The sequence below is a fragment of the Emys orbicularis genome, chromosome 2 (assembly GCF_028017835.1).
Source record: "Emys orbicularis isolate rEmyOrb1 chromosome 2, rEmyOrb1.hap1, whole genome shotgun sequence".
Classification (NCBI taxonomy): domain Eukaryota; kingdom Metazoa; phylum Chordata; order Testudines; family Emydidae; genus Emys; species Emys orbicularis.
This window is the reverse complement of record NC_088684.1, coordinates 17948880-17972427: the sequence shown is the minus strand read 5'-3', so window position 1 is coordinate 17972427 and position 23548 is coordinate 17948880. Positions and strand designations below refer to the sequence as shown.

General features: G+C 42.4%; 1 protein-coding gene across 1 annotated transcript in view; it reads right to left on the bottom strand.

Moving 5' to 3' along the window:
* Nucleotides 1–23548, bottom strand: part of ADCY8 (adenylate cyclase 8) — a 187671-nt gene that overhangs the window by 118263 nt on the left and 45860 nt on the right. The window contains exon 2 of the mRNA XM_065398532.1: nt 12541–12690. Coding sequence (XP_065254604.1) covers nt 12541–12690 — 150 coding nt within the window. The remainder of the gene's footprint in view (nt 1–12540; nt 12691–23548) is intronic.

Below are 23548 nucleotides of genomic sequence, written 5' to 3'. Positions count from 1 at the left end.
TGTGAGAATCATCTTCAAGTTTAACCCAATGAAAGCAGGATGGAAAAGACTCAGAAGACCTAAAACACAATGGCTAGATGGCATCAACAAACATCTGCCCCTCACAGGCATCCTACCCTGTACAGCACCAGATTTGGTTCAGGATAAAACCTCATGGAGGTGCATAATATGTTTGGTGGCCTCTACACTGTCCAAGTGACAGCGTGAGCACTAACCAAACGTTGATACATTTTAAAGGGACCTGATTTTCAGAAAGTATTGATTACCCATCTGCGATGGGGTGAGCTCCTCATATTAGTCCTGCAAGAGCTGAGCAAACATGGCAGCTTTAGGCTGGAGACAGCTAATCAGCTTACCTGTGCAGGAACAGTCAGGACCTATAACGCCAGGAGGAGGACTACAGACTGGGCTACTTGGAAAGACTGCAGGAACACAGGCGACAGTCACTCCCTGGGAAGAGGGAGGAGTGTTTGGGGGCTTCAGGGAGATCGTCTGCAGTTACTCCCTGTGAGGAGGGTTCTTGGAGCTGGTACCAGAGAGAGAAGGGGAACCGGCCAATCTTATGTTCTTGTATTCTAATAATTGCAAGAAAACTCTGGCAGCTTAAGCTTAAGAAGTTTCCTGAAATTCCTTCATAGAGAAATAACTGGTCTTTTATTTCTATTTAATAATAAACAAACCCGGATCAAAGGCTTACTACAGAGAAACGTTATAAGGGGGTTAACATCCACCCTTTAAAACAAGTCCCAAATAACTGTGATTTGAATTTTTATTTATGATACTTTCTAGACCATTTCTGCAATGAAATATGAAGTCTCTGTGAATATTTTATGACCAATCTGAACTTTATCCTCATACCAGTTTAGAGGGATTTTTATATTCTTAGTATCCATATTAAAAAAAGATGACTTTAGACCATATAACCTTCTTAAAATATCCTTTCCAATCCCAACCCAATCTGCTCTTATTTTAAAAGTTGTAAATACTGACTGTTGATTAAAAACTAGAGCTGTAAGAGCCCGATAAAACCTGCATGACATGTAAGCTTCTTTAAAAACAAAAATTCCGAGCTCATCAGCCTACAGAGAGCTTTATTCAAGCAAATGGGAAAAAATTGAGACTGAGATTGCTGAGGGGGAGCAAGAAATAATACTCCTGAAACTGGAGATGTTAGGGAAATAAAGGGAAAGCAGAAAGAAGGAACTTGCTTCTTAATCATGGCGTCAGCTTTCCATCGAATCCTGGATCCCTTTCCCTGCCCAGACTAAGCAAAACAAGGTAGACATTCAGCTCTCCATATGGATAGGCAATGCGCCACTACTATGTGTAACTAGCACACTGTTTAGTTTCTATATTGGTAAACTGTTAACAATCCAACAGGAGAAGAGAGATTTGGGGGGAGATTACAGATGGTTGTTCCATTGAGACAACAGATGGTGTGAGAGCATGTGGGGGACAAATTGTTAGCACTAATCCTTTGATATTTCTAACCCTCCTCTAGCCCTGGACAAGGTTTCTTTACCAGCACAGTATCAGCAGGTAGATAAGAAGTAGATTTGGACAGCCTAGCAAAATTCCACTCACCCTGAGCAAGTAGTGTTTTGGGTGGGTGAGTGAAAGAGACACAGAGGAAACAAAGGTGTGAAGTAGGAGAAGTAAAATGGAATCTTTTCAACTGAACTTTACTTGAAATTGTAGAATTCATAGGAATTTGTCCTCTCTTCCCTGAAAAGGGAGTCCCTTTCCACAACCTGGCAGATCCCCAGGGATCGCCATACTGGTTGTAACCCCTGGCACACTTCCCCCCCAGCTCCCATTGGAGCCACATGACCAGGCACTCTCATTGGTCACAGCTGCCCCTGGTACCCTAACAGCCTCCCCAGAACAGATAGAAGACCAGCAGGCTGCTAAGTAATCTGCATGGTGTAGTCAACAGAGCCTCTAGAGCATTAGGCCTGGGCAAGACCTGAGGCCTGAACCAGAGGCTGTGAACCAATGTCAGGCAATGTATTAAAGCAAATGCCTCTAAGTTCAATGTCCAGTACATGAACTTGGCAGAGGTACTGCTAACATTGCCAAAATACATTGAATATGTAAACACATTCCAGCAGGCTAGCACAAGTACACCCCAGCCTAGCACAAGATAGGATGGTATGACAGAAATGATGAATAGGGACGTCTTGTCTGAAACATCAGGAGAAAGGTACAAGGGGAGGTAACAAACATGTCACGAAACACGTAAGTTGTTTGTCTCAGTCTACAAATGTTGGGGTACCTCGCCTCAACTCTTTATCTCGCCTAGGGGGCAGTGGAAAGTCCCACCACTGACTGGGCTGGTCCATTGTCTCGGGCATACATATATTAGTATCTCTGTAGAAGCTACGGGGTGCTATTACCATACTTTATCAGCAATAAACCTGGCGGAGCACCTTCCGCTGAACGGAGGCGGTGGTCTTTCAGAGCAGTTCTATCAAGGTCTGCTGAACCAGCTACCTGCGCAGAGCTGGGACAGCATGCAGAGAGGACACACACTCATGCCACAGTTGACAACACATGGGACCAGAGTAGGGCAGTGTGTATTTCCCAGTTGCACCTTGACAAACTGCTTCTTCCTTTGACCCATCCAGTCTCCATCCCCTCCCCCATCACGTGCTCAAATGCACAATGAGACCTGCCTCCATGTGGTCCAGAGCAGTGGAGTAGAAGGTCTGTGGCGGTGACTGAAGCACTCCCTTTTGCTTGTGCGGACTACATCCATACACAGAAGACCCCCGCCCCCTGTGGGTACACCTCGGGACAATAATGCAAGCATAGAAAAGGGCTGTTTTCTAAAAGTCTGGCTGATGCGATGGAGGGAGATTGTCTACCTAGAAAACAAAGAAGCTAAGAACACAGGGTCTGTCTCCCTGCTGCCTTACTCCCTTTTTCCACTGGGATAGCTCCATTGGAACTGGCAGAACACGGTGGTGAATTATGACCCAAAGCGTTTTTTCTTTCCTTTTCTCCTTCAGGTTTCTAGACCTGATGAATTTTTCTGACTGAGTCTAAGCCAAATATCATCAGTCCCTGCACAGCAGTAATTGTGTAGCCCCGTGGGGGGCTATCTTGGCACTGGGTAGGGAGTTTACATTTTATAAATCATTCAGAACCTGCTGCAGTGAGGCGAGTAACAAATACTTACCATGAGCGTAAACATACATATCCAAGAGACACATTGTGGGTTAAGCTGGTCATCTCAAGCAAGTGCCCATAGAGTTCTTACGCCACGAGACACCATCATGCATTCTGCATGCATCACACATTTCAGAGAAAAATATATTAGAGAGGCTTTTTAAACGTTTCATTGGCACACTTCTTCATGAGCCTGATCCAAAGCCCATTAATGTCAATGGGATTCTTTCCAGTGACTCTGTTGGATTTTGAATCAGGTCCCATATCTCTCCAGCTTTACTTAATAAAATGAGTCTAACTATGTAGATCTTGGTTGGAGAAGAAAACTTTAACTAACACACTGTAGTGACCTGCAAAGGTTAACTAAAATAGCTTTTCTACATATAATAACGTTGTAATGTTGAGGTTTTATTTTGAGAGCTGTGACTTATTTGGAAGAAGGAAGTCTCCCCTTCTACCGTGTCTATTTCCAGACTTGAGTCATGAGAGTTTACACATCTGAATTTTACCCACCCTTCACAATGGCAGCTTTCAGAAAAGCAAATTTTTTTGGAAGGGAAGGGTACAATTCTCTGGGAGATTTGTTTATTTTTAAATGGAGCTATTTAAAGATTGATTTATCTGACAAGTTTCCAGTGGAGATCAATTACTGGATAAAGAGCAGGTCAGGAAGATAAAAGAGTATCATTAATGCAATAATTATATGGCCATTACCCCAGTATGTATGTGTGTGTTTATTATATGGTTCATTTGCAAGTTAGGAACAGTGGATAAATAAAGAACAAATTTCATTTTCATCTCAGTGAAGCTTTCTACTCTGTCCTGGTAGCAAGTATACAAAACCTTAGCACTAAGGCAAACTTCATATCTGTGTTATGATTATTTTTGAAAATTGTGTAGTATATATTCCCGTATATATCCCACATTTCATTTTCATTGCCTTGCCATAATGAAAGCAGAATTACCTATTCTGTCTTTGAGGTAACACCAAGTAAGAAAGAAAAAAACACTCTATGTTGGTCTTTAAATATTCTGTTGACAAGATAAGTGGAGTACTGGTCGTAAATCTTTTTGTAATGCTCAAAGTAACATACTGGGCCAGATGCTCATCTTGTATAAATCAGTGAAGTCACTGGAGCTATGATGGTTTACACCCACTGAGAATCTGGCTGACAAGATATGCTTTGTTTATACAAAGTCATCATGGGGGGGGTGGAGTTTTAACATTACCATTTTTGTTGTCTGATGCTCTAATAAATTTGTTAGTCTCTAAGGTGCCACAAGTACTCCTGTTCTTTTTGCGGATACAGACTAACACGGCTGCTACTCTGAAACCTGTCATTTGTTGTCTGAAACATCCATAGTTTTCAGGCCCAGGTGGGTGAGTGTGTTTCACCATTCCATGGATGAATTAACATACTGGCCAGTATCATCAACCTGCTACATACAATTGCCTTCACAACTGTGGTGCAAGTAAGCCAATACGGTCAGGTTCGCTGTACCATTAAGACATTTATTGCCGGTATGCCGTACCGGAAAGCCACATTCTGTATCCGCTGAACACCGTCGGGATCTCCCGGGAACCGCAGCAGCGAAAGGAGCAGAAGATGGGGCTGCCAGGCGGCCCCACGCCGGCAGCTCCTCTGGCACGGCTGTTCCACACAGCTGCGTCTCCTGTCTGGGGTCTGTACAGCCCTGCCGGAGGACAGGGCTGGAGGCGGGACTGGGGGCGGAATAGCCGCGCCAGAAGAGCTGCTGGCATCTGCTCCTTTCTCTGCTGCGGTTCCCGGGAGAGCCCTGCAGTTCAGAAATCCGTATCCACTGAAATTGGTACCCGGCACAGCGGGAGGACAGAGCCCCCACCCAGCTAATGTGGGATGGGGAGGAGATGGGGAGAGCGCAGGGGTCCCGGGCTGGGGGTGGGGAGGAGTCATGCAGGGCAGGCACATGGGGGGGCACGTGGGGAGGTCACGTACCCCCCTTTAACTGGTGTCCCCCTTTGTGTCCCTCCTACAAGTCACCTATGCGTACTGGTAAGAGTTAAAATCCACTTGCACCACTGCTTCACCACAAGTTGTCTCAGTATGTTACCTCTACTAGCTCATCTTTTGTTTTTTTCCACAAATATTCCTATTCGGGAGTCTTCACTAGTGATGTTTCACTTTCTCAGTCCGGCTGTCAAAGGTTTTAGATCTTAATCAAAACCAAGTTGCAAACACAGATTTGATTTCTACGTGAAAATGGGAAAAGTATGGCCACAGCCTCTTCTTTGGATTTCACTGTCACATGTTGACCAGGTTTCTTGTGGTTTATCAAACAGATAGAAACAATGCCAAAGAAGCGTGCTACTGACTCATCATCATATCACTCACAACTAATGGTGGCAAAAATTCTCCCTACTTAACTCTACTGCCATCCACATATCTGGTATAGGATAAGTGCCAGATTTTTAAAGATATTTTGGTACCTAAAGATGTAGACAGGTCTCCAATCAGATTTTCAAAAGCACCTAGATGCCCAATTCCCAATGAGAGTAAGACGCCTAGGCCCTTTTGAAAATTCCACTAGGCACCTATCTGCATCTTTAGGCATCTAAGTACATTTACAAATCTGGCCTTTAGTGACTTAGGAACTTTTGTAAAAGAGACTTAGGTTCCTAAGTCACTTAGATGCTATTGAAAGGAGCATAAACTCTGGCAAGTCATAATTAGGCAGGCCAAAAAAGAACTTGAAAATCAACTAACAAAAGACACAAAAACTAACAGAAAAAAAAAAAAAGTACATCAGAAGCAGGAAGCCTGCCAAACAATCTGTCGGGCCACTGGACAATAAAGGTGTTAAAGGAGCACTCAATGAAGACAAGGCCATTGTGGAGAAGCTAGATGAATTCTTTGAATCGGACTTCATGGCTGATTATGTGAGTGAGATTTACACACCTACATTCTTTTTAGGTAACAAATCTGAGGAACTCTCACAGATTGAGGTGTCAGTACAGGAGGTTTTTTTAACAAACTGATAAATTAAACAGTAACAAGTCACCAGGACCGTTGGCACTCACCCAAGAGTTCTGAAGGGACTCAACTATGAAATTGCAGCACTCTTAACTGTGGTATGTAAACTATTGCTTAAATCGGCCTCTGTACCAGATGACAGGAGGATAGCTAATGCAATGCGAATTTTTTAAAAGTCTCCAGAGGCGATCCTGGCAATTACAGGCTGGTAAGCCTAACTTCAGTACCAGGTTGGTTGAAACTATAGTAAAGAATAGAATTGTCAGACACATAGATGAACATGATTTGTTTGGGAAGGATCAACATGGATTTTGTAAAGGGAAATCATGACACACCAATCTATCAGAATTCTTTGAGGGGGTCAACAAGCATGTGGACAAGGGTGATCCAGTGGATATAGTGTACTTGGACTTTCAGAAAGCCTTTGACAAGGTTCCTCAACAAAAGTTCTTAGGCAAAACAAGCAGTTATGATATAAGAGGGAAGGTCCTCTCATGGATCACTAATTGGTAAAAAGACATGAAACAAAGAATAGGAATAAATGGTCAGTGTTCACAGGGGAGAGAGGTAAATAGCAGGTTCTCCACGGGTCTGTACTGGGACCAGAGCTGTTCAAAATATTCATTAATGATCTGAGAAAAGGGGTAAACAGTGAGGTGACAAAGTCTGCAGATGATACAAAATTTCTCAAGATAGTTAAGTCCAAAGAAGACTGCGAAAAGTTACAACTGGATCTCACAAAACTGGGTGACCGGGCAACAAAATGGCAGATGTAATTCAATGTTGATAATTGCCAAATAATGCACACTGGAAAACATAATCCCAACTATACATACAACTGATTGGGTTTAAATTAGTTGTTACCACTCAAGAAAGAGATCTTGGAGTCATTTTGGATAGTGCTCTGAAAATATCCACTCAATGTGCAGCAACAGTCAAAAAAGATAACAGAATGTTAGGAACCATTAGGAAAGAGAGAGATAATAAGATTGTAAATATCATAATGTCACTACATAATCTATGGTACACACACACCTTGATAACTGTATGCAGTTCTGGTTATCCCATCTCAAAAAAGATATATTAGAATTGGAAAGGGTACAGAGAAGGGCAACAAAAATGATTAGGGCTATGAAACAGCTTCCATATGATGAAAGATTAAAAAGACTGGGACTATTCAGCTTGGAAAAGAAATGACTAAGGGGAGATATGATAGAGGTCTACAAAATCATGGTGTGGAGAAAGTGAATAAGGAAGTGTTATTTACTCCTTTACATAACACAAGAACCTGGGATCACCCGATGGAATTAATAGGCAGCAGGGTTAAAACAAACAAAAGGAAGTATTTTTTCACACAACACACGGTCAACCTGTGGAACTTGTTGCCACAAGATGCCGTGAAGTCCAAAAGTATAATCGGGTTAAAAAAAAGAGAACTAGTTAAGTTTATGGAGGATAGGTCTGTCAATGGCTAGTAGTTAAGATGGTCAGGGATGCAACTCAATGCATGGGTGTCCCTAAGCCACTGACTGCCAGATGCTGGGACTGGACAATAGGGGATGCATCACTCAATAATTGCCCTCTTCTGTTCATACCCTATGAAGCACCTGGCATTAGCCACTATCGGAAGACAGGGTACTGGACTAGATGGACCATTGGTCAACCAAGTATGGCCATTTTTATGTTCTTATTGCAAATTTTACCTGAAGTCTCAGTGAAAGTCAATGGGATTTAGGCTCCTAAATGCTTAAGTCCCTTTTGAAAATATGTTCTTAAATCACTTAGGGGCTTTTGAAAATTTACCCATAATCCTATATATAAAACTGTTACCCACCATAAAATTCTGCATTTCCATAGTTATTTGCTTTCTTCGGAGTAGGTGAATTTATCACAATGAGTCTAGAATTTATGCTAACGTATCTACCTATGAGCAATGGATCATTGGAGTTACTCCAAGTACACCCATGTACCTGAGAATAGAATTTGGCCAATTTTAGTGCTCCAGAACAATATGGTGCCCAGCTGAGAAAACCAATGATAACAATTAAAAAAAAGCAAGGGACCCACACTATAATGAAAAATACCAATGACAAGGAGAACAAGAGTTGCTGTAGAATAACAAGAATTGCATAATATGCAGCAGATGCTACCACATTTAACTATCCAATTTCAGCACAGAGCTGCATGGAAAAAATGGAATCACCTCCAAAAAAACAGTGGGGGGGGGGGAAAGCATCGTTTTGATAGTTTCACTTTGAATTCACACCGCATTCCATAAAAACAAGCTATGACTAGCAAAGTCAAAAGAAATAAGCAAAACTGTTTTTGCTGGGAAAAATGGCATGATTTCTGTGCGGAATTTATCTAGACGCACATACTATCAAGTCCTGCATTCCTCCATTAAAATACAAGTGCAACATTTGTATTCTAATAGATCTGCAGGTGCTTATTAGAGGATCAATGCAAAATCCGCCAAACACCACCAAAACGTTTAACGGCTTTATGTAGTCTATACCATGCTGGCCAATGCTGTCTCATCGTTTCCTTGTACTCTCCCATCTGTCTGTCTGTATCCATCTGTGGTCTCTTGTCTTAAACTTAGATTGTCAGCTCTCTGGGGCATGCACCTGTCTTCTTGTTCTGTAATTGTACAGCACCTAGCACAATGAGGTCCTGGTCTATGACCAGGGCTCCAAGGCATTACAGTAATACAAACAACAAATAATCACAAGTGTTTGTAGGATCAGCCCCTTAATGTCTGTGTGGTAAATATGCACTATAATCCCCATTTTACAGATGGGGAAAACAAAGAGAAAGATAGATGACGTGCCCAAGGCCATGCAGCAAGTCAATATCAGAATCAAGATTAGAACTCAAAATTTACAAGCAGTCAGTCCCTTGTTCAAACCTCTAGATCATGCTGCTTTTTGTGAACAACAGAACACCAGCTTTTCTACTGCATTCCTATGCAGCTGACCCCAGCATCACCCCCTGCATTTTGCCCGTAGGAAGGAGAAGGGGAGAGACACAGCCAGAGTGTACTGTACTCTGGCAATCTCCAGCTGCTCTAAGGTTCCTTGGGGACCATTGCCATCTGGAGTAGTATCCAGCAGCCCCTAGGCTGCTCTAACTTACTTGGGACCAGTGCAGATCAACCCATGGAATCAAGGAGCCATCGTGGGATCCCTGTGTGCCCCAATCCACAGTGTTGTCCAGCTGACAGCACAGAAGAGAATCTGATCCACAGTGTACTGTGTATCTACTGAGCATGACATATATGTTTAATAATGACATTTTTATTCTGAATCAGGGTGTCTTTGTGTTTCTCAAAGAACAGTTTTCCCCATGGTATAGGGAGTGGGAGGACAGAGATTTTTTAAATGAGGGAGGGAATTTGGTGGCAAAGAATTGAACAGAAGGGAGCAGAATTTCAACTAAAAATATCTCCCTTTTAATCATCCCATTCACTCCGATGAAAGGGAACCCTAGGGTTATAGGAAACCAGAAGAGTTAAGCATGGCTAACATACAACAAAGATATGCATATCTTTAACCAGTTTACGTGAATGGGGAGAAATAAAACCAAATGCAGCATAAGCGGGGCTTACGGCCCTAGTAAATCAAGAGTTTTCTATGCTAATGAGGGACTCATTGGATAATTCTGATGACAGCTAAAGTAGAGAACATACTGATATGGTAAATTATGGCAGTTATTTTTTGTTACATATTTAGTGCAGTCCTTTGCTTCACCTCTGTACACATCCCCATCTTAAAATGACCATAAATTCTCAGAAATCAAAGAAATAAGCATGTATCTAGAGGGCAGGGCTGAGCAAAAGGCAGAATTTCCATCACACAGGAAATTCCAGTATTTCAACATTTGTGTTTATCCCAGATTGAGACAAAAAGCTGAAATATCAAAATTTTTCATGGAACAAAATATTCCAAAAGATTTTATTCAGAAATATTGAAATATTTTGTTTTGACAATTTCAGTCAAAACACAATATTTTGACATTCTTGAAATCAGAATGTTTCAGTCTGGTTTTTAAACTGACCCGGCATATTTTGTTTTGAGAAACTTCAACATTAAATTGCATTTCCCAGTTGTGGAGCAGTGCCTCCTGAGAGTTATTGATCATCACTCACCTCCAGGGGCCAGGCTCCCTGGACAAACTGCATCTCCCATCATGCACCAGCAGTCATGTGACTCCAATGAAGCAGCACTAAGCTTGGTCAGACTTGAATCTGAGTTGCATTATGAGCAATGTAGTCCTGCAGGGAGTCAAAGCCATGGGAGAGAACAGGGACCCAAACTACAGTTCCCTTGAGGCAATATGCCATGATGGGAAATGCAGTTTGATATTAACTGATTTGAAACATTTTGGGTCAGTTCAACTAAACAAAATATTCCGATCTGTGTCTAACTGACCTCAAATTAATTGTTTGATTTTCCCAATTGAAAAATCAAAAAAATTTAGGCAAATTTTGATTTAGCAGAAATTGCCTTGTGCATTGAAAAATCATTCTGATGGAAAATTCCCAACCAGATATGTTACAATGCACTATGGAAGACAGATGTCAGGCAGGATTATCATATTTTAAGTTTCCCAAAAGAGTACAGTGCTGGAGTACAGTGACCACCCATCCTGAATTGGGTGGGACAGTCCTGCAATGCAGAGTTCAAGTCCCGGTCTTGGGCTGAATGACTCTGGGACAGTATTTGTCCTGGATGCCCCACGGCGCTGCTCCACACCTGCCCAAGGCTCAGAGGTAGTGCCAGGCTCTTCCCGGCTTAGGCCTTAGCCCCCCCACTCACCACAAGGCCCCGCCCCTGCCTCTTTCTCTCCTTCCTGATGCCCCACCCCTTGGCCAGGCCGGAAGCTGGAGCTAGGCAGTAGTAAGAGCCACCCAGGGAGCCTGGGCCACTGTCGGGAGCCCCAGCCCCTCCACCTACCCTGGGCAGTGCACTGGGTGGTGGGGACAGGAGCCAGGGGCTGCTCTCAGGCACCTGGCCCCCCGCCCAGAGCAGGTGGAGGGTCCGGGTCTCCCCACGGCAGCCCAGGCTCCCTGGGCAGCTCTTACCATGGCCTGCCTCCGGCTTCCAGCCTGGCCAGGCAGCGGGGCCTCAGGGGAAGAGAAGGATCAGTGGGTAGGGCCACGGAGTGGGGTGGGGATCCTGCATGTATCCCGCTTTTGCCATTTGAAAAGGTGGTCTTCTTATGCTGAGGGGGGAGATGGGGAGAGGGAGCTGGAGGGGGTACCTGTGGCAGGGTTACTCACTGGAGGTGGGAGGCAGTATCGTTCCCTGTCACAGTGGTAGGGTGACTGGTGCAAGCCCAGGATGCAGCGACAGCTGTCAGTCAGTCCCTCCCTATGGTACCCTGCCTCATCCACAGAGCTGGGAGCCGCGCCTGGATGAGCAGGATCCCACAGTAGTGGATGCAGGGGCATGGACCAATCAGCTGTGGATGCAGGGGAGGGGCCAATCTGGAAGCAGACCAATCAGGGCATCTTTCTGAGCTGCAATGTCTTCTCTGCAAAAATTCCAGACATTCCCTGTTATTTGAAACATCTGCCCAACAGAGGACGGAGCCTCAAAAAAGAAGCAATGTCTGGGAAAACCCAGATGTACGGTAATGTACTGGAGAGATGAATGTCAAGAACATTCAACGGGGGGGACGGATAGCTCAGTGGTTTGAGCATTGGCTTGCTAAACCCAGCGTTGTGAGTTCAATCCTTGAGGGGGCCACTTAGGGAACTGGGGTAAAAATCTGTCTGGGGATTGGTCCTGCTTTGAGCAGGGGGTTGGACTAGATGACCTCCTGAGGTCCCTTCCAACCCTGATATTCTATGATTGCACAACTTCTGGATCTCTTAGTGTAAGTTTGGCAAAAAGGGAAGGAAATATGAAGGAGAAAACCATTTACATACATAATAAAATCATTAGGCTAATTTCATTAGTGAATTAAATATCAACATAATTTATATGTTGAATGCATATTGGTCCTAAAACTAGTTTAAATGGCAATGCAGAGTAATGGCATTGTTTTAGCATTTGGTGGATGCAAAGCGAGTTTAACTGATACACCCAGGAGGCAAAGTGAGGGGTGGAGCAGGAGAAGGGTGTCAGATAGAGTAGACTCCTCTGCACAAATGAGGCAAGGAAGAGATTTCATGATGAAAGCCTTTGAGATGTTATGTCAGAAAAATACAGCAAACGATAGAGCATGATCCTCACTTAACCAGTATAAATCCATTCACATCAAGAGGTTACAAGCGTGTAAGTAAGAGGAGGCTCTGGTCCTAGCGATGGATCAGCTCCAATTTATACGACAGTAGCAGCATTTCTCTGGATACCTGTCTCTGGTTTTCCGTCTCTAGCCTCAGTCTTGCTTCTACACATCTTCTGGTCTCTAAGAAGGCTTGGCGCTGAGCTCTGTCTGATAGGTAGCTAATGAAGATTCCTGCTGTATTCATACACATAAATAACACTGCCTGAGCCGCTATCTGAAATAGAGAAGAAAACAGGACTTTGATTAGACGACTGAGACAAAAATATCCATTTAAAAAGCAAAAAGACTGCTTAAAAGTCATGTAGGCTGTAAAATGAAACAGTTAAGAAAGTTAGTAGAAAAAAGTCTCTTGGATCTTAATTAAAGGTGTCAAACCTATGAAACACCCTCTGCCTGCAGGAAGAAATATGCACTATTTGGGGGGCATTAAACTCTGGTTGAACCACGACTGATGCTTCCAAGAGCTGACTCACAAGGCGCTAGTCAAGCGTGGTTACAAACACAATTAAGAATTTATTTTTCCATAGCCCCGCCTGTAAAGGCAGCTTTGTGATACACTTCATGGCTTGGTGTGAGAAGTGAGCTACATAAAAAAGAACCACAAAAGGGCACACAATTATCCATTTAATTATGAATTATTGTTGTTACTGTATTAGTATTATTGACACTCGAAACAACCTCATTATCAGCTGATGACAACGAACTGGCACGCATATTTCTGAATAACAAAAAACCCAAAACCCAAACCCAAAGCATAAACAAATACTTGCAACATGGCTGTGGTATAAACAGAGGTCTCACTTCATCCCTCCCAAATAAAAAGGCTAAGAAAACATTCTCCTCTCCTATAACTAAGAACTACACTCTTTGTGCTAGTGGAAGAAGGGGGCATCCCGGCTGCTTCCTCTTCTCCCCTCCAGGCATGCCCCAAGCTAAAATAAACTTTATGGAGTAGTGCCTCAGCTACTGTGAATTTGTCTTTAACTGAGCTATGCTGATTTACACTAGCTGGGGATTTTGCCCTGTGAGCACAATTTACAAAGTCACTCTGATTCTGCTTGTTGTCTCACTTTCCCCCAGACCTTCACAAACCAAACCCATGGGTCTGGTTCTATTCAATAGTTTCATTAATGTCTTGGATAATGGAGAGCAGAGTATGCTTATAAAATTTGAGGATGACACCAAGCTGGGAGGGATTCAGAGCACCTTGAAGGACAGGATTAGAATTTGAAACGACCTTGAAAAAATGGAGATTTGGTCTGAAATCAACAAGATGAAATTCAATACAGAAAAGTGAAAAATACTTCACTTAAGGCTAGTCTACACTGGCAACGCTAAAGTGCCCCGCTCTCTAAAAAAACACCTCCATGAGGGACGTAGCTACGAGTGCAGCTCCCGGCGCTGGTGCACTGTCTACACTGCGCTTTACAGTGCTGAAACTTCCTGCGCTCAGAGGTGTGTTTTTTCACCCCCCTGAGCGCGAAAGTTGCAGCGCTGTAAATTGCCAGTGTAGACAAGCCCTTAGGAAGGAAAAATCAAATGCACAACTACAAAATGTGGAATAACTGGGTAGGCAGTGGTACTGCTGAAAAGGATCTGGGGGGCATAGTGGATAACAAATTGAATATGAATCAACCATGTGTTGTAGTTGAGAACGGCTATTATCTCTTTGGGGTATATTAACGGGAGTATTGTAGGTAAGAACAGCAGGTAATTGTAACATTCTCCTCAGCACTGGTGAGACCAGAGGTGGAATACTATGTCCAGTTTTAGAAGCCACACTTAAGGAAGATGTGGACAAATTGGAGAGAGTCCAGAGGAGAGCAACAAAAATGATAAAAAGTTTAGAAAACATGATCCATGAGGGATGGTTAAAAAAACTGGGCATGTTTAGTCTTGAAAAAAAGAAGACGGGGGGGGGGGGATTGGACCTGATAATAGTCTTCAGATATGTTAAGGGCTGTTATAAAGAGGATGGTGACCAGTTGTTCTCCATGTCCACTGGATGCAGGACAAGAAGTAATGAGCTTAATCTGCAGCAAGGGAGATTTAGGTTAGATATTAGGAAAAACTTTCGAACTATAAAGATAGTTAAGCAATGCACTACGCTTCCAAGGGAGGTTGTAGAGGTTTTTAAGAACAAGTTAGACAAACACTTGTCAGGGATGGTCTAGGTTTACTTGGTCCTTCCTCAGCATAGGGGGCTGGCCTAGTTACCTCTTGAGGTCCCATCCAGCTCTACATTTCTATGATTTTATAATTCCCTGATGGTAACCTAGGCAGGCCTACGTTTTTCAGTCACCCGTAACAGGTGCCTGTGTTTTCAGCTAGTTTACCCAAATAACTTCCCCCTTTTCTTGAGAGAGTGTCCCTCTTTAAACTGCTACAGTCCTTTAATCCTCTTGTTCCCATATATATTCCCGTCTTGGCATTATCTCTTAACATCCCTTAATTGGTTGTGGAGAAGTGTTCATCCTGAGCCATTCCTTTACCTTCCTCTTTGTTTTTCCTTATAGCCCCACTATTGAACGAAACCGATGGATCCATACTGTAGAGATATGTTTGTAGAAGATTTCAGTTTAGAGATGCTTCCTCATAAGGGCCAGTATTATGATCATAGGATTTTGGAGATGGGAGTTGGGAACACCGCATGGCTGGGTGCAGCAGCTCACTACATAAGCTCTCCAGTTTGTTTTATTCAAGTTTTGTTTCTTTCTCATTCACTGGTTTGTTATTTAATGAACCCAAAGATGGTTACATGGTGTCAGAAGTGCTGAATGAGAAGGAAACTGCAGTCATTTTGAAGTTAACTCCTATGTTTGCAACTAAAAACAGAGACAAAGGGAAGCACCAGAGAATCATGTGGGGCATCAGGCACGGAGGCTTTTGCATGTATTTGGTGAGCACAGTAGTAGCTTGACTAGCTTAACAAAGAGAGGAAAAAAGACAAAAATGGATGTGTTGCAACCTCTTTCTTGTCTGCAATTGTCAGGCAATGTTGCAGAGAACTGGAAAAAATTCAAGCAGAGATCTGAATTATATGTAACTGCCATAGGGGCAGATGAGAAAATGATAAAGTGAAATCATCTATCTTTTTGCATGTTGCTGGAGAGAAAGCATTGGATATTTATAACAATTTTAAGTTTGAAGAAGGTGGAAGCATGAAGTTAAATAAAATACTGAGTGACTAAATTTGAGGAACATTGCATGCCAAAAAGGAATGAAACCTTTGAGAGAGAAACATTTTTTACATGCATGCAAACAACTGATAACACCATTGATCAATATGTCACAGAATTAAGGAAACTCAGTAAAACCTGTGACTTTAGTGAGCTGACAGAGTCTCTGGTCAGAAATAGAAACATTTGTGGCATTAAAGACAATGTGTTAAGAGAGAAACTGCTCCCTGAAGGAGACTTAACTTTAGAAAAAGCTCTCCAAATATGTGAAAGCACAAGCCAAAGAACTAAATTCACCAGAAGGAGCTACCCATGTTCTAAGTACAAATGAATATAGCCAGAATAGGTCAAATCAAAGAGTGGAACCACTCACTATGAAAACCACTCTGAGGGGGAAGACTGAGTACAGATGGATCACAGCATGGCCCCAAACTGTGTTGCCTTTGGGAAACTCTGTCATAAATGTGTGTCTGTGGGGGGGGAGGAAATAATTTTGCAAAATGCTGTAGCTACCAAATGCAGAAAAGTCAAGTGCATCCCGCTCCACAAAGGTCTCAGGAGAAGGTCAGCACTGACTTCTTTACCTGGCAATCAAAGGATTATTTAATAGTCACAGATTATTATTCTCTGTATCCATAAATTTGCATACTGCACAGTACTAATAGTAAGTCAGTGATAGCTAGGACGACCAGACAGCAAGTGTGAAAAATCGGGACAGGGGTTGGGGGTAATAGGGGCCTTTATAAGAAAAAGACCCCAAAATCGGGACTTTCCCTATAAAATGGGGACATCTGGTCACCCTAGTGATAGCTGGCATGAAGGGAATATTCTCTAGATGTGGAATTCCAGATGAAGTCTTTAGTGACAATGTGCCACAGTTTTTCCAGTGCAGATTTTAGGCAATTTGCCATAGACTGGGATTTTCATCACAAAACATCAAATCCAAATTACCCCCAATCAAAAGGTTTTGTGGAAAGGTCTATATGGACAGCAAAGAAGCTTATGAAAAAGACTTTTGAAAGTGGGGGTGATTTGTATAAAACATTACTGGTTTACTGAAGTACACCCCTGGAGAATGGCTTTTCTCCAGCTCAGCTGTTAATGGGAAGAAGGATCAGATCTAATTTACCAATTACTGATAACTTGCTGAAACAATGAAATCATATGGAAGATGAAAGAAAATCTGAAGTGGAAGCAGAAATATTATTTTGACAAAGGGCCTGAGGTCTCCCATCTCTTAACCCAGGTGATAGACTGTGCTTTAGGAATCACACCTCTAATACATGGGGCCAAAGAGTACCATTAAAGAACAGCTGCATCCAAGGTCTTATATAATCCGGACGGACCAGGGAGACACATTTCAACATAATCAAAGGGATTTACGAGTAATCCCAGAAAGTTCCAACACTTTGACAGTAGATGTGGACTCTGGCATTTCCCATCTGACTGATCCTTTATTGTCAGTGCACAAAAGAGAAACTGTCAATGAACAACAGAACAACTCACACTCTAATGAAAGGCTGATACTGAGAAAATCAGTGTGGGAGATTAAACATCCTAAAAGACTCACAGACTTGCTAACCCACCTGGAGAAGGGGTAATTGAGGAAAGTGAGCGGTAAAGACCATGCTAGAGTGATATGCTAGTAACCTCTCCTCTCAAGGTTTATGGAAATGTACTACATGGGTTGAGAATTTAATGCATGTGTTATAAGAGAGTTGTTAGCTGTTTGTATAAGATTGTAATCTGGAGATACTACCTCATAAGGGACAGTATTATCAACATAGGAATTTGGAGATGTGCCCTGGAGGCGGGGGTTGGGAACATCACATGGCTGGGTGCAACAGCTCACTACAGAAGCTCTCCAGTTTGTTTTATTAAAGTTTTATTCCTGTCTCATTCACTGGTTTGTTATCTAATGAACCCCAAGATCATTACACAGTGAAAATCCCAATAACCGAGGGTAATCATAAATTAATACAGACCAGTTCCAATTCTGTTACAATCCCTCCCTCTCCCGACCTGCACTCTCTTGGGGGCCAGGGAACTAGTTGTTGTAGGAGTTCTCTCTGCCAGGGCAATTCTCAGCTGCAAGATTCTGATCCTCTAGCACCATTCAGGTGGCACAAAGGAGCAGGAACCAGCAAAAATAAATTTGTCCTCAGTGCAGTGAGCTCTGCCACTCCCATTAGTGTTACCCAAGCAGATTCCTACATGCCACACTGAAACATGCCCTCTTAATGTTACTTTAACATTATGTATATTAATGAGGTAATGTATTGTTAATGATAACAAATGGATAGATTTAAATAGAATAGAGAGTAACGAGCATCATAGGAGAGATTTGGATTTTGCAGAGGGCTTCCTCCTGGATCTGCCACTGCTTTCACTTTTGCTTTAAACTCTGACACTGAATGCTTTATGTATGCTACAATAGAATTTAAATCCTCAAATACTTGTATAATGTGTTCGTTTTCTTTTCCAAGTTTGTCTTGTTCCAGAGCAGATATATCTCTCGTAACTGGACTCTCTCTCTAGCGTATGCAGGGAAATGTACATTCAAACAAAGTAGATTGTTGGAAACTTTGCAATAAAGGGTATATTATTTTCCTTTTTTTGAGATGACAGTATTTCTGAAGAGCCATAAACTCCTGAAACCATTGATCTCTTAAACCCACTGAAGCCAATGCAACTACTCAAGAAGGAAGGCTACCAAAATCTGGTTCTAACTTCCCTAACATTGTGACACTGGGATACTACATCTCAGAGCTGCAGAGAACAGGGCATGAGGCACACAAACTATAACCCTTATGAGGCACCACATTCAGCATTTCAGAATCAAAAATATTTTGGTTTTCAAATGAAATATTTGACTTTCAGGTGTTTGGTTTTTCAGTGAAAAAACTGAAAATATCCAGAGAGCAGACATTTTCCACACAACATTTCATTTAATCAAAAACCCAATTTTCCATCAAAACACAGTTTCAACGGAAAATTTTTGACCAGCTCTAATACTGATCCCTCAGTACATCAAGAATCAACTTTATTTGGAAACCTGGCATTCAACCCCATTCCTCCCCAACATACATATTCCAAAAAAGGTTGGCCAATTTACTTTACACAGACAAGCATCTTACAGATTTGCAGAGTACAGTTAGTCCAGTTTTTGGTAGATCAACTGTATGTTCTGATAGGGCCAGTTCTGGCCCCTTATTCACTGGTACTTTAGTTCATAACTAGTTCCACCAACTTCAGCGGAATTGCTCACAGAATACGGGCAGTAGACTGGCCTTCAATTAGGTACAATGACTGCACGGTCTAATTTTGGACAAAGGGCACTAAAGAAAACATTACAGGTGAAAGAATGACTTATTTAGTTGGAGCCACTTTCTGCCATCCTTACACAGAGTAGCCTGACTGAAACCAACAGAACCACTTGCAGAGTAAGGTACTTCTCAATGTAAGGATGGAAGAATCTGGGTCTTGTAAATAAGACTTGAGTCTTTTGCTGTTAACGCCTCTACCACCCACACAACATGGCTGGTACCAAAAGGCCTATGAGCTTTCCACTGAATAGCCTGGCCATATGCCAAAACCAAATTGTGATTTTATAAGTCGTGGACCACACCATGTCCTTTCTACTGTATTGGAGACAATAGATGCCAACACAGTAGGAATGAGAGGGTTAAAAAAAAGAAAACCTTTTCAGATCAGTTATGAGTCTCTTAACCCTTCTTGTGTCTCCCACAGCCTTTGGATAAACAGAGGCAGCTGGGCTATAAAGTGACATAAAAAGCCATGTACAGTGCTGGTAGACGTCAAATTATGGTACGGGGAGATCTGCATATTAGATATTATATAACTGCAAACAAGAAAGTATCCATCAATGCAATGGTTGGGGAGATATCATTACTGCAAAATCAGAGCTACTTCCACTGTGTGGGAGTCTCATAACAAGGGTGGATGAATAAAGAAGGTTACGCTAAAGTATCCACAGGTAACTAGAACTGCTGTTATAATTTTTACTCCCCATATCTCTACTTCCTATAAATCTAACAGCCCTCTATCACTCAGGAGATAATTAAGAGCTTGATTCACAAAGAAATCTCTTGTCAAATCAAATTAAATTTACATTTATAAAATGTCCTTCACGCAGGCACCTCGGGGGCACTTTACAAAGTCAATATAAAAACAAAGGCAATGCAATGTGAGCAAGCCAAGTCAAACACACAAGGTAAGTTTAGCTGTGAAAGTGGACAATGATTCAATTCAATTCATTTTTGTCTGGTGCCTGTCATGCAGAGTATCTCAAAGTGCTTTGTTAAAAGAAATGAAACCCGATAACATTTGGAATATATTTGGGAGCAGCAGATCTCAGCCCAAGAGCAATTCAAACACAGTTGGAGGAAATGTTAGTCAAAGAAGGAACTACAGTAAATAAAGAGAATGGAAAAAGGGAATATTCATTAATAGGACAGTGGGGTATGCCAGTCTCTTTGTGGGTTAGAGCTGAATTAATCACAACCACAGGCAAAAGATAGAGGAGGGGCTGATCTGAAGAGAGAGAGAGAGAGAGGGAGAGAGGGAGAGAGAGAATCAATGGTTCAGAAAGAAGAAGAAACTTCAAAACGGCACAGGTGGGAAAGTAGTTCCTAGCTACTGAAAACAGAGCTGATCCAAGAGTCACCACACTGACTTTTGTATATATCTGCAAATAAAAGCACTTGGTTCAATTTGACTTCATTTGCAGGGTAGTGTAATCCATTATTTGGACAACTGGCAGGTTGGAACAGAAAAGTTTGTGAATCCTGAAAGTTTTAGCATGACTAATGTTGCATCCAAAATTTCCAACCAGAACATGTATTGTTTGCTTTTTTGCTATTCATTATTCTCTTGTTTGAAAAGACTCAGTCATCCAAGCAGGGAGGATAAGCAATAAATGAATAGCCCATAATCAAAGACAACACTCTCCAAGGAGCTCATCATCTGAAAATTATTGATCCAAAGTTTCTGGTGAATATTTATGAATGCATTATGAAGATTATGAGAATCAGTTGGTTAGTGATTAGCTAATCAACAAGAGGGGAGTAGATAGGTGACAAACATTCTTCATAATGAATAGTTCAACCAACTCTAGTTGAGAGTCACTTGGAGGACACAGGGAGGAGAAGGAGAAGGGAGAGAGAGAATAGATCCAAGATTAGAGAGAGAAAGTTGACAAAGTCCGTGAAGAATTTTGAAAACTAGAGGAGAACTGAAGCTCTCCATCTACACTGCAATCAGAGGTGTGACTGCACCTCAGGCAGGCAAATCCATGCTTGATTTAATCTAGCTAAGGAAGCTTAAAATAGCAGTAACGAGGCAATGACAGAGACCCCAGTGCAGGCTAGCAACATGAGTACATACCCAGGATTCCACAGCCTGCGCTGAAGCCTGTGCAGCTGCATCTTCACTGTAATTTTTAACTGCGTTAGCTAAATTAAAGCTAGCACAGATATGCCTACCCCATCTGAAATCACACCTTCTACTGCAATGCAGGTATACCTTAACAAAAGTATTTTATCCCGTATCGTAGCCAAAAACTCTAAAGTGCTCTGCAAAAGCACATGATCCCAAAGCTCTAGCATACGTGATGAAACTGATGATAAAAGTCACTTAGAAGCAGAACTGAGACAGCAGACTGGTGCTGTGAGTAGAAGAAGAGGTACGTTAACAAACAGAAGAAAATAGCAATTCAACAGCCAAACTGCTTCTGGAAGCCAAATAAAACCAACTGCAAAATAAACTACAACAGAACATTCTTAAAGGAGGAGAAAAATGTAAGGAGACAGAAGGTCCAACATGTTCCCAAAAGCAATTCCACACGTAATAACTTTATTCTTTTCCTACTCCATATTTTAAGTTTGGGTTGGTTCCGACAGCGCATTACAGAAGTTTTTGACCGAGGATAGGTAAGCAGTGGAAATGAAAGCTGTTGTGTTTCTTTAAGAATGTTTTCAGTATGTGCCATATAAAGCAGTGGTTGCTATGGTAATTATTATTGGTTAATTAGGTTTGATGAAGCATTTTGAATCATCATTAGTTATTAAATTAAAAATAGCAGTTTGCCACAAGGTTGTTTTCTTTAATAAAATAGTCTCCAAAGTCTCATTTACCCCCTCCCGTTGCAGCTCATCTGGGGTTTGGTTACTTCAGAGTAAGGAGAAATATTATTCAACATGTTCATTTAATATCACTTATAATAACTCAGACTAATTAATTAATGATGGGGGTTGTGATGTGCTGGACTGATAGCTATGGAGGCTGAACTCCTCTGCTTTGGATAGAACAGGAACTGTTGGCTATGCAAGCATCCCATCCCCATCTGATCAATGGATTTTGAAAGGCACGCATCAGCACTTAAGAGGCCAAAATTATTCTTCATGCTCTTTCGGTTTTGGTTTCTCAACGGACGCTGCCAAGTACTAACATCTGTGGCATTTACTTTTTAACTTATGGACCTGTCTCCACCAGGAACTGAATGGAGACCACCAACTTGTTTTGCAAAGGCCACTAAGCCGCTGACATAACTTTCAGTTAATACAGATTGACTCAGGCTTGATTTACAAACTTGACATAGGAGGAAAGGCTCCATAGACTATTATTAATCCCCTGCATCATCCAGGCCTTTTTATTTATGCACTCCCTATCCGTCGCCCCACAAAGTCACAGGACCTCCTGGTCAACCTCCTCCTGGCCCTGGCGAAAACGACCGTCTATAAAACCAGGCTGAGGAGGTTGGCCGATGGAGTCTCCTGTGACTGTGGGGCCTATTTCCGATCCTCCATCCGTTCACGTATTCGGGCAGAGTTCCTCTGGGCGGCGTCCACTGACTCCCTTGACGCCTTCGAGGAGCAGTGGGCGCTGTCCGGGGTTCTCTGCTCGGTGACCCCGTCTGGTTCACTTCGTTTGACCCTTTGACCGCACTCCTGTCCCTGTTCTTTCATTAGTTGTCCCTCGTAATTTTTTGGTCTCCAGGTCCTGTGGACCCCCCCCCCCCCTTAGGCTTGGGGAGGATCCTTGGCCCGCCCACTTCCTGGATCCCAATAGGATCATCCAGGCCACAGTTATACTACATGTTCTATTGGTACTCATGTAAGGGATGACTGTTATTTTACACCCGTAATTGTTCTAGATGCCTCAACGAGTTTGCAAAGTAAGTGGTGGACTTGAGAGATGAGTGAGGATATAACATACCTGAGAGGGGCAGGTGGGAGAAAAAAGGACCCTGGTTACAGATATAAGACTTAGACTATAAGCTCTTTGGGGCAGGAACAGTCTTTTTGTTGTGTGTTTGTACAGAGTCAAGCATGATGGGGTCCTGTTCCATGACCAGAGCTCTTAGGCACTAAGAAATACAAATCAATAATAAGAAGAAGATTGGGAGGGTTGCTTCTGAGTCAGCTCAGTTTAGGCAAACACATGTCCTCATGGTTCCAATGAGATCCTTTGTTGGATTGTTAAGTGTAAGCACCATCATTTTTTGCAGGTATTACCTCTTGGAAATGTAATTTCTGGAAATGACAATTTAGTGCAAAAATTTTCAGAAGAGCTCAGGGCCAGATTTTCAGGAGCTCAGCCCCTGTTGTGCCCCTGATGGCCAGATTTTTCTAAAGGAGATCAGCACCCAATCAGCCCTTATTTAGATGTGTATGTGGGACCTGAGTTCTTATGGAAATTCTGACCTCAGTGCTGCTAGTCAACAGGTAAATTGTGGGTTTCCAGAAATACAAGTGTTCGTAGTGTGTATATAAGTATCAGCAGGATAGCCGAGTTAGTCTGTATCCACAAAAACAATGAGGAGTCTGGTCGTGGCACCTTGAAGACTAGCTCCATGCATCTGAAGAAGTGTTT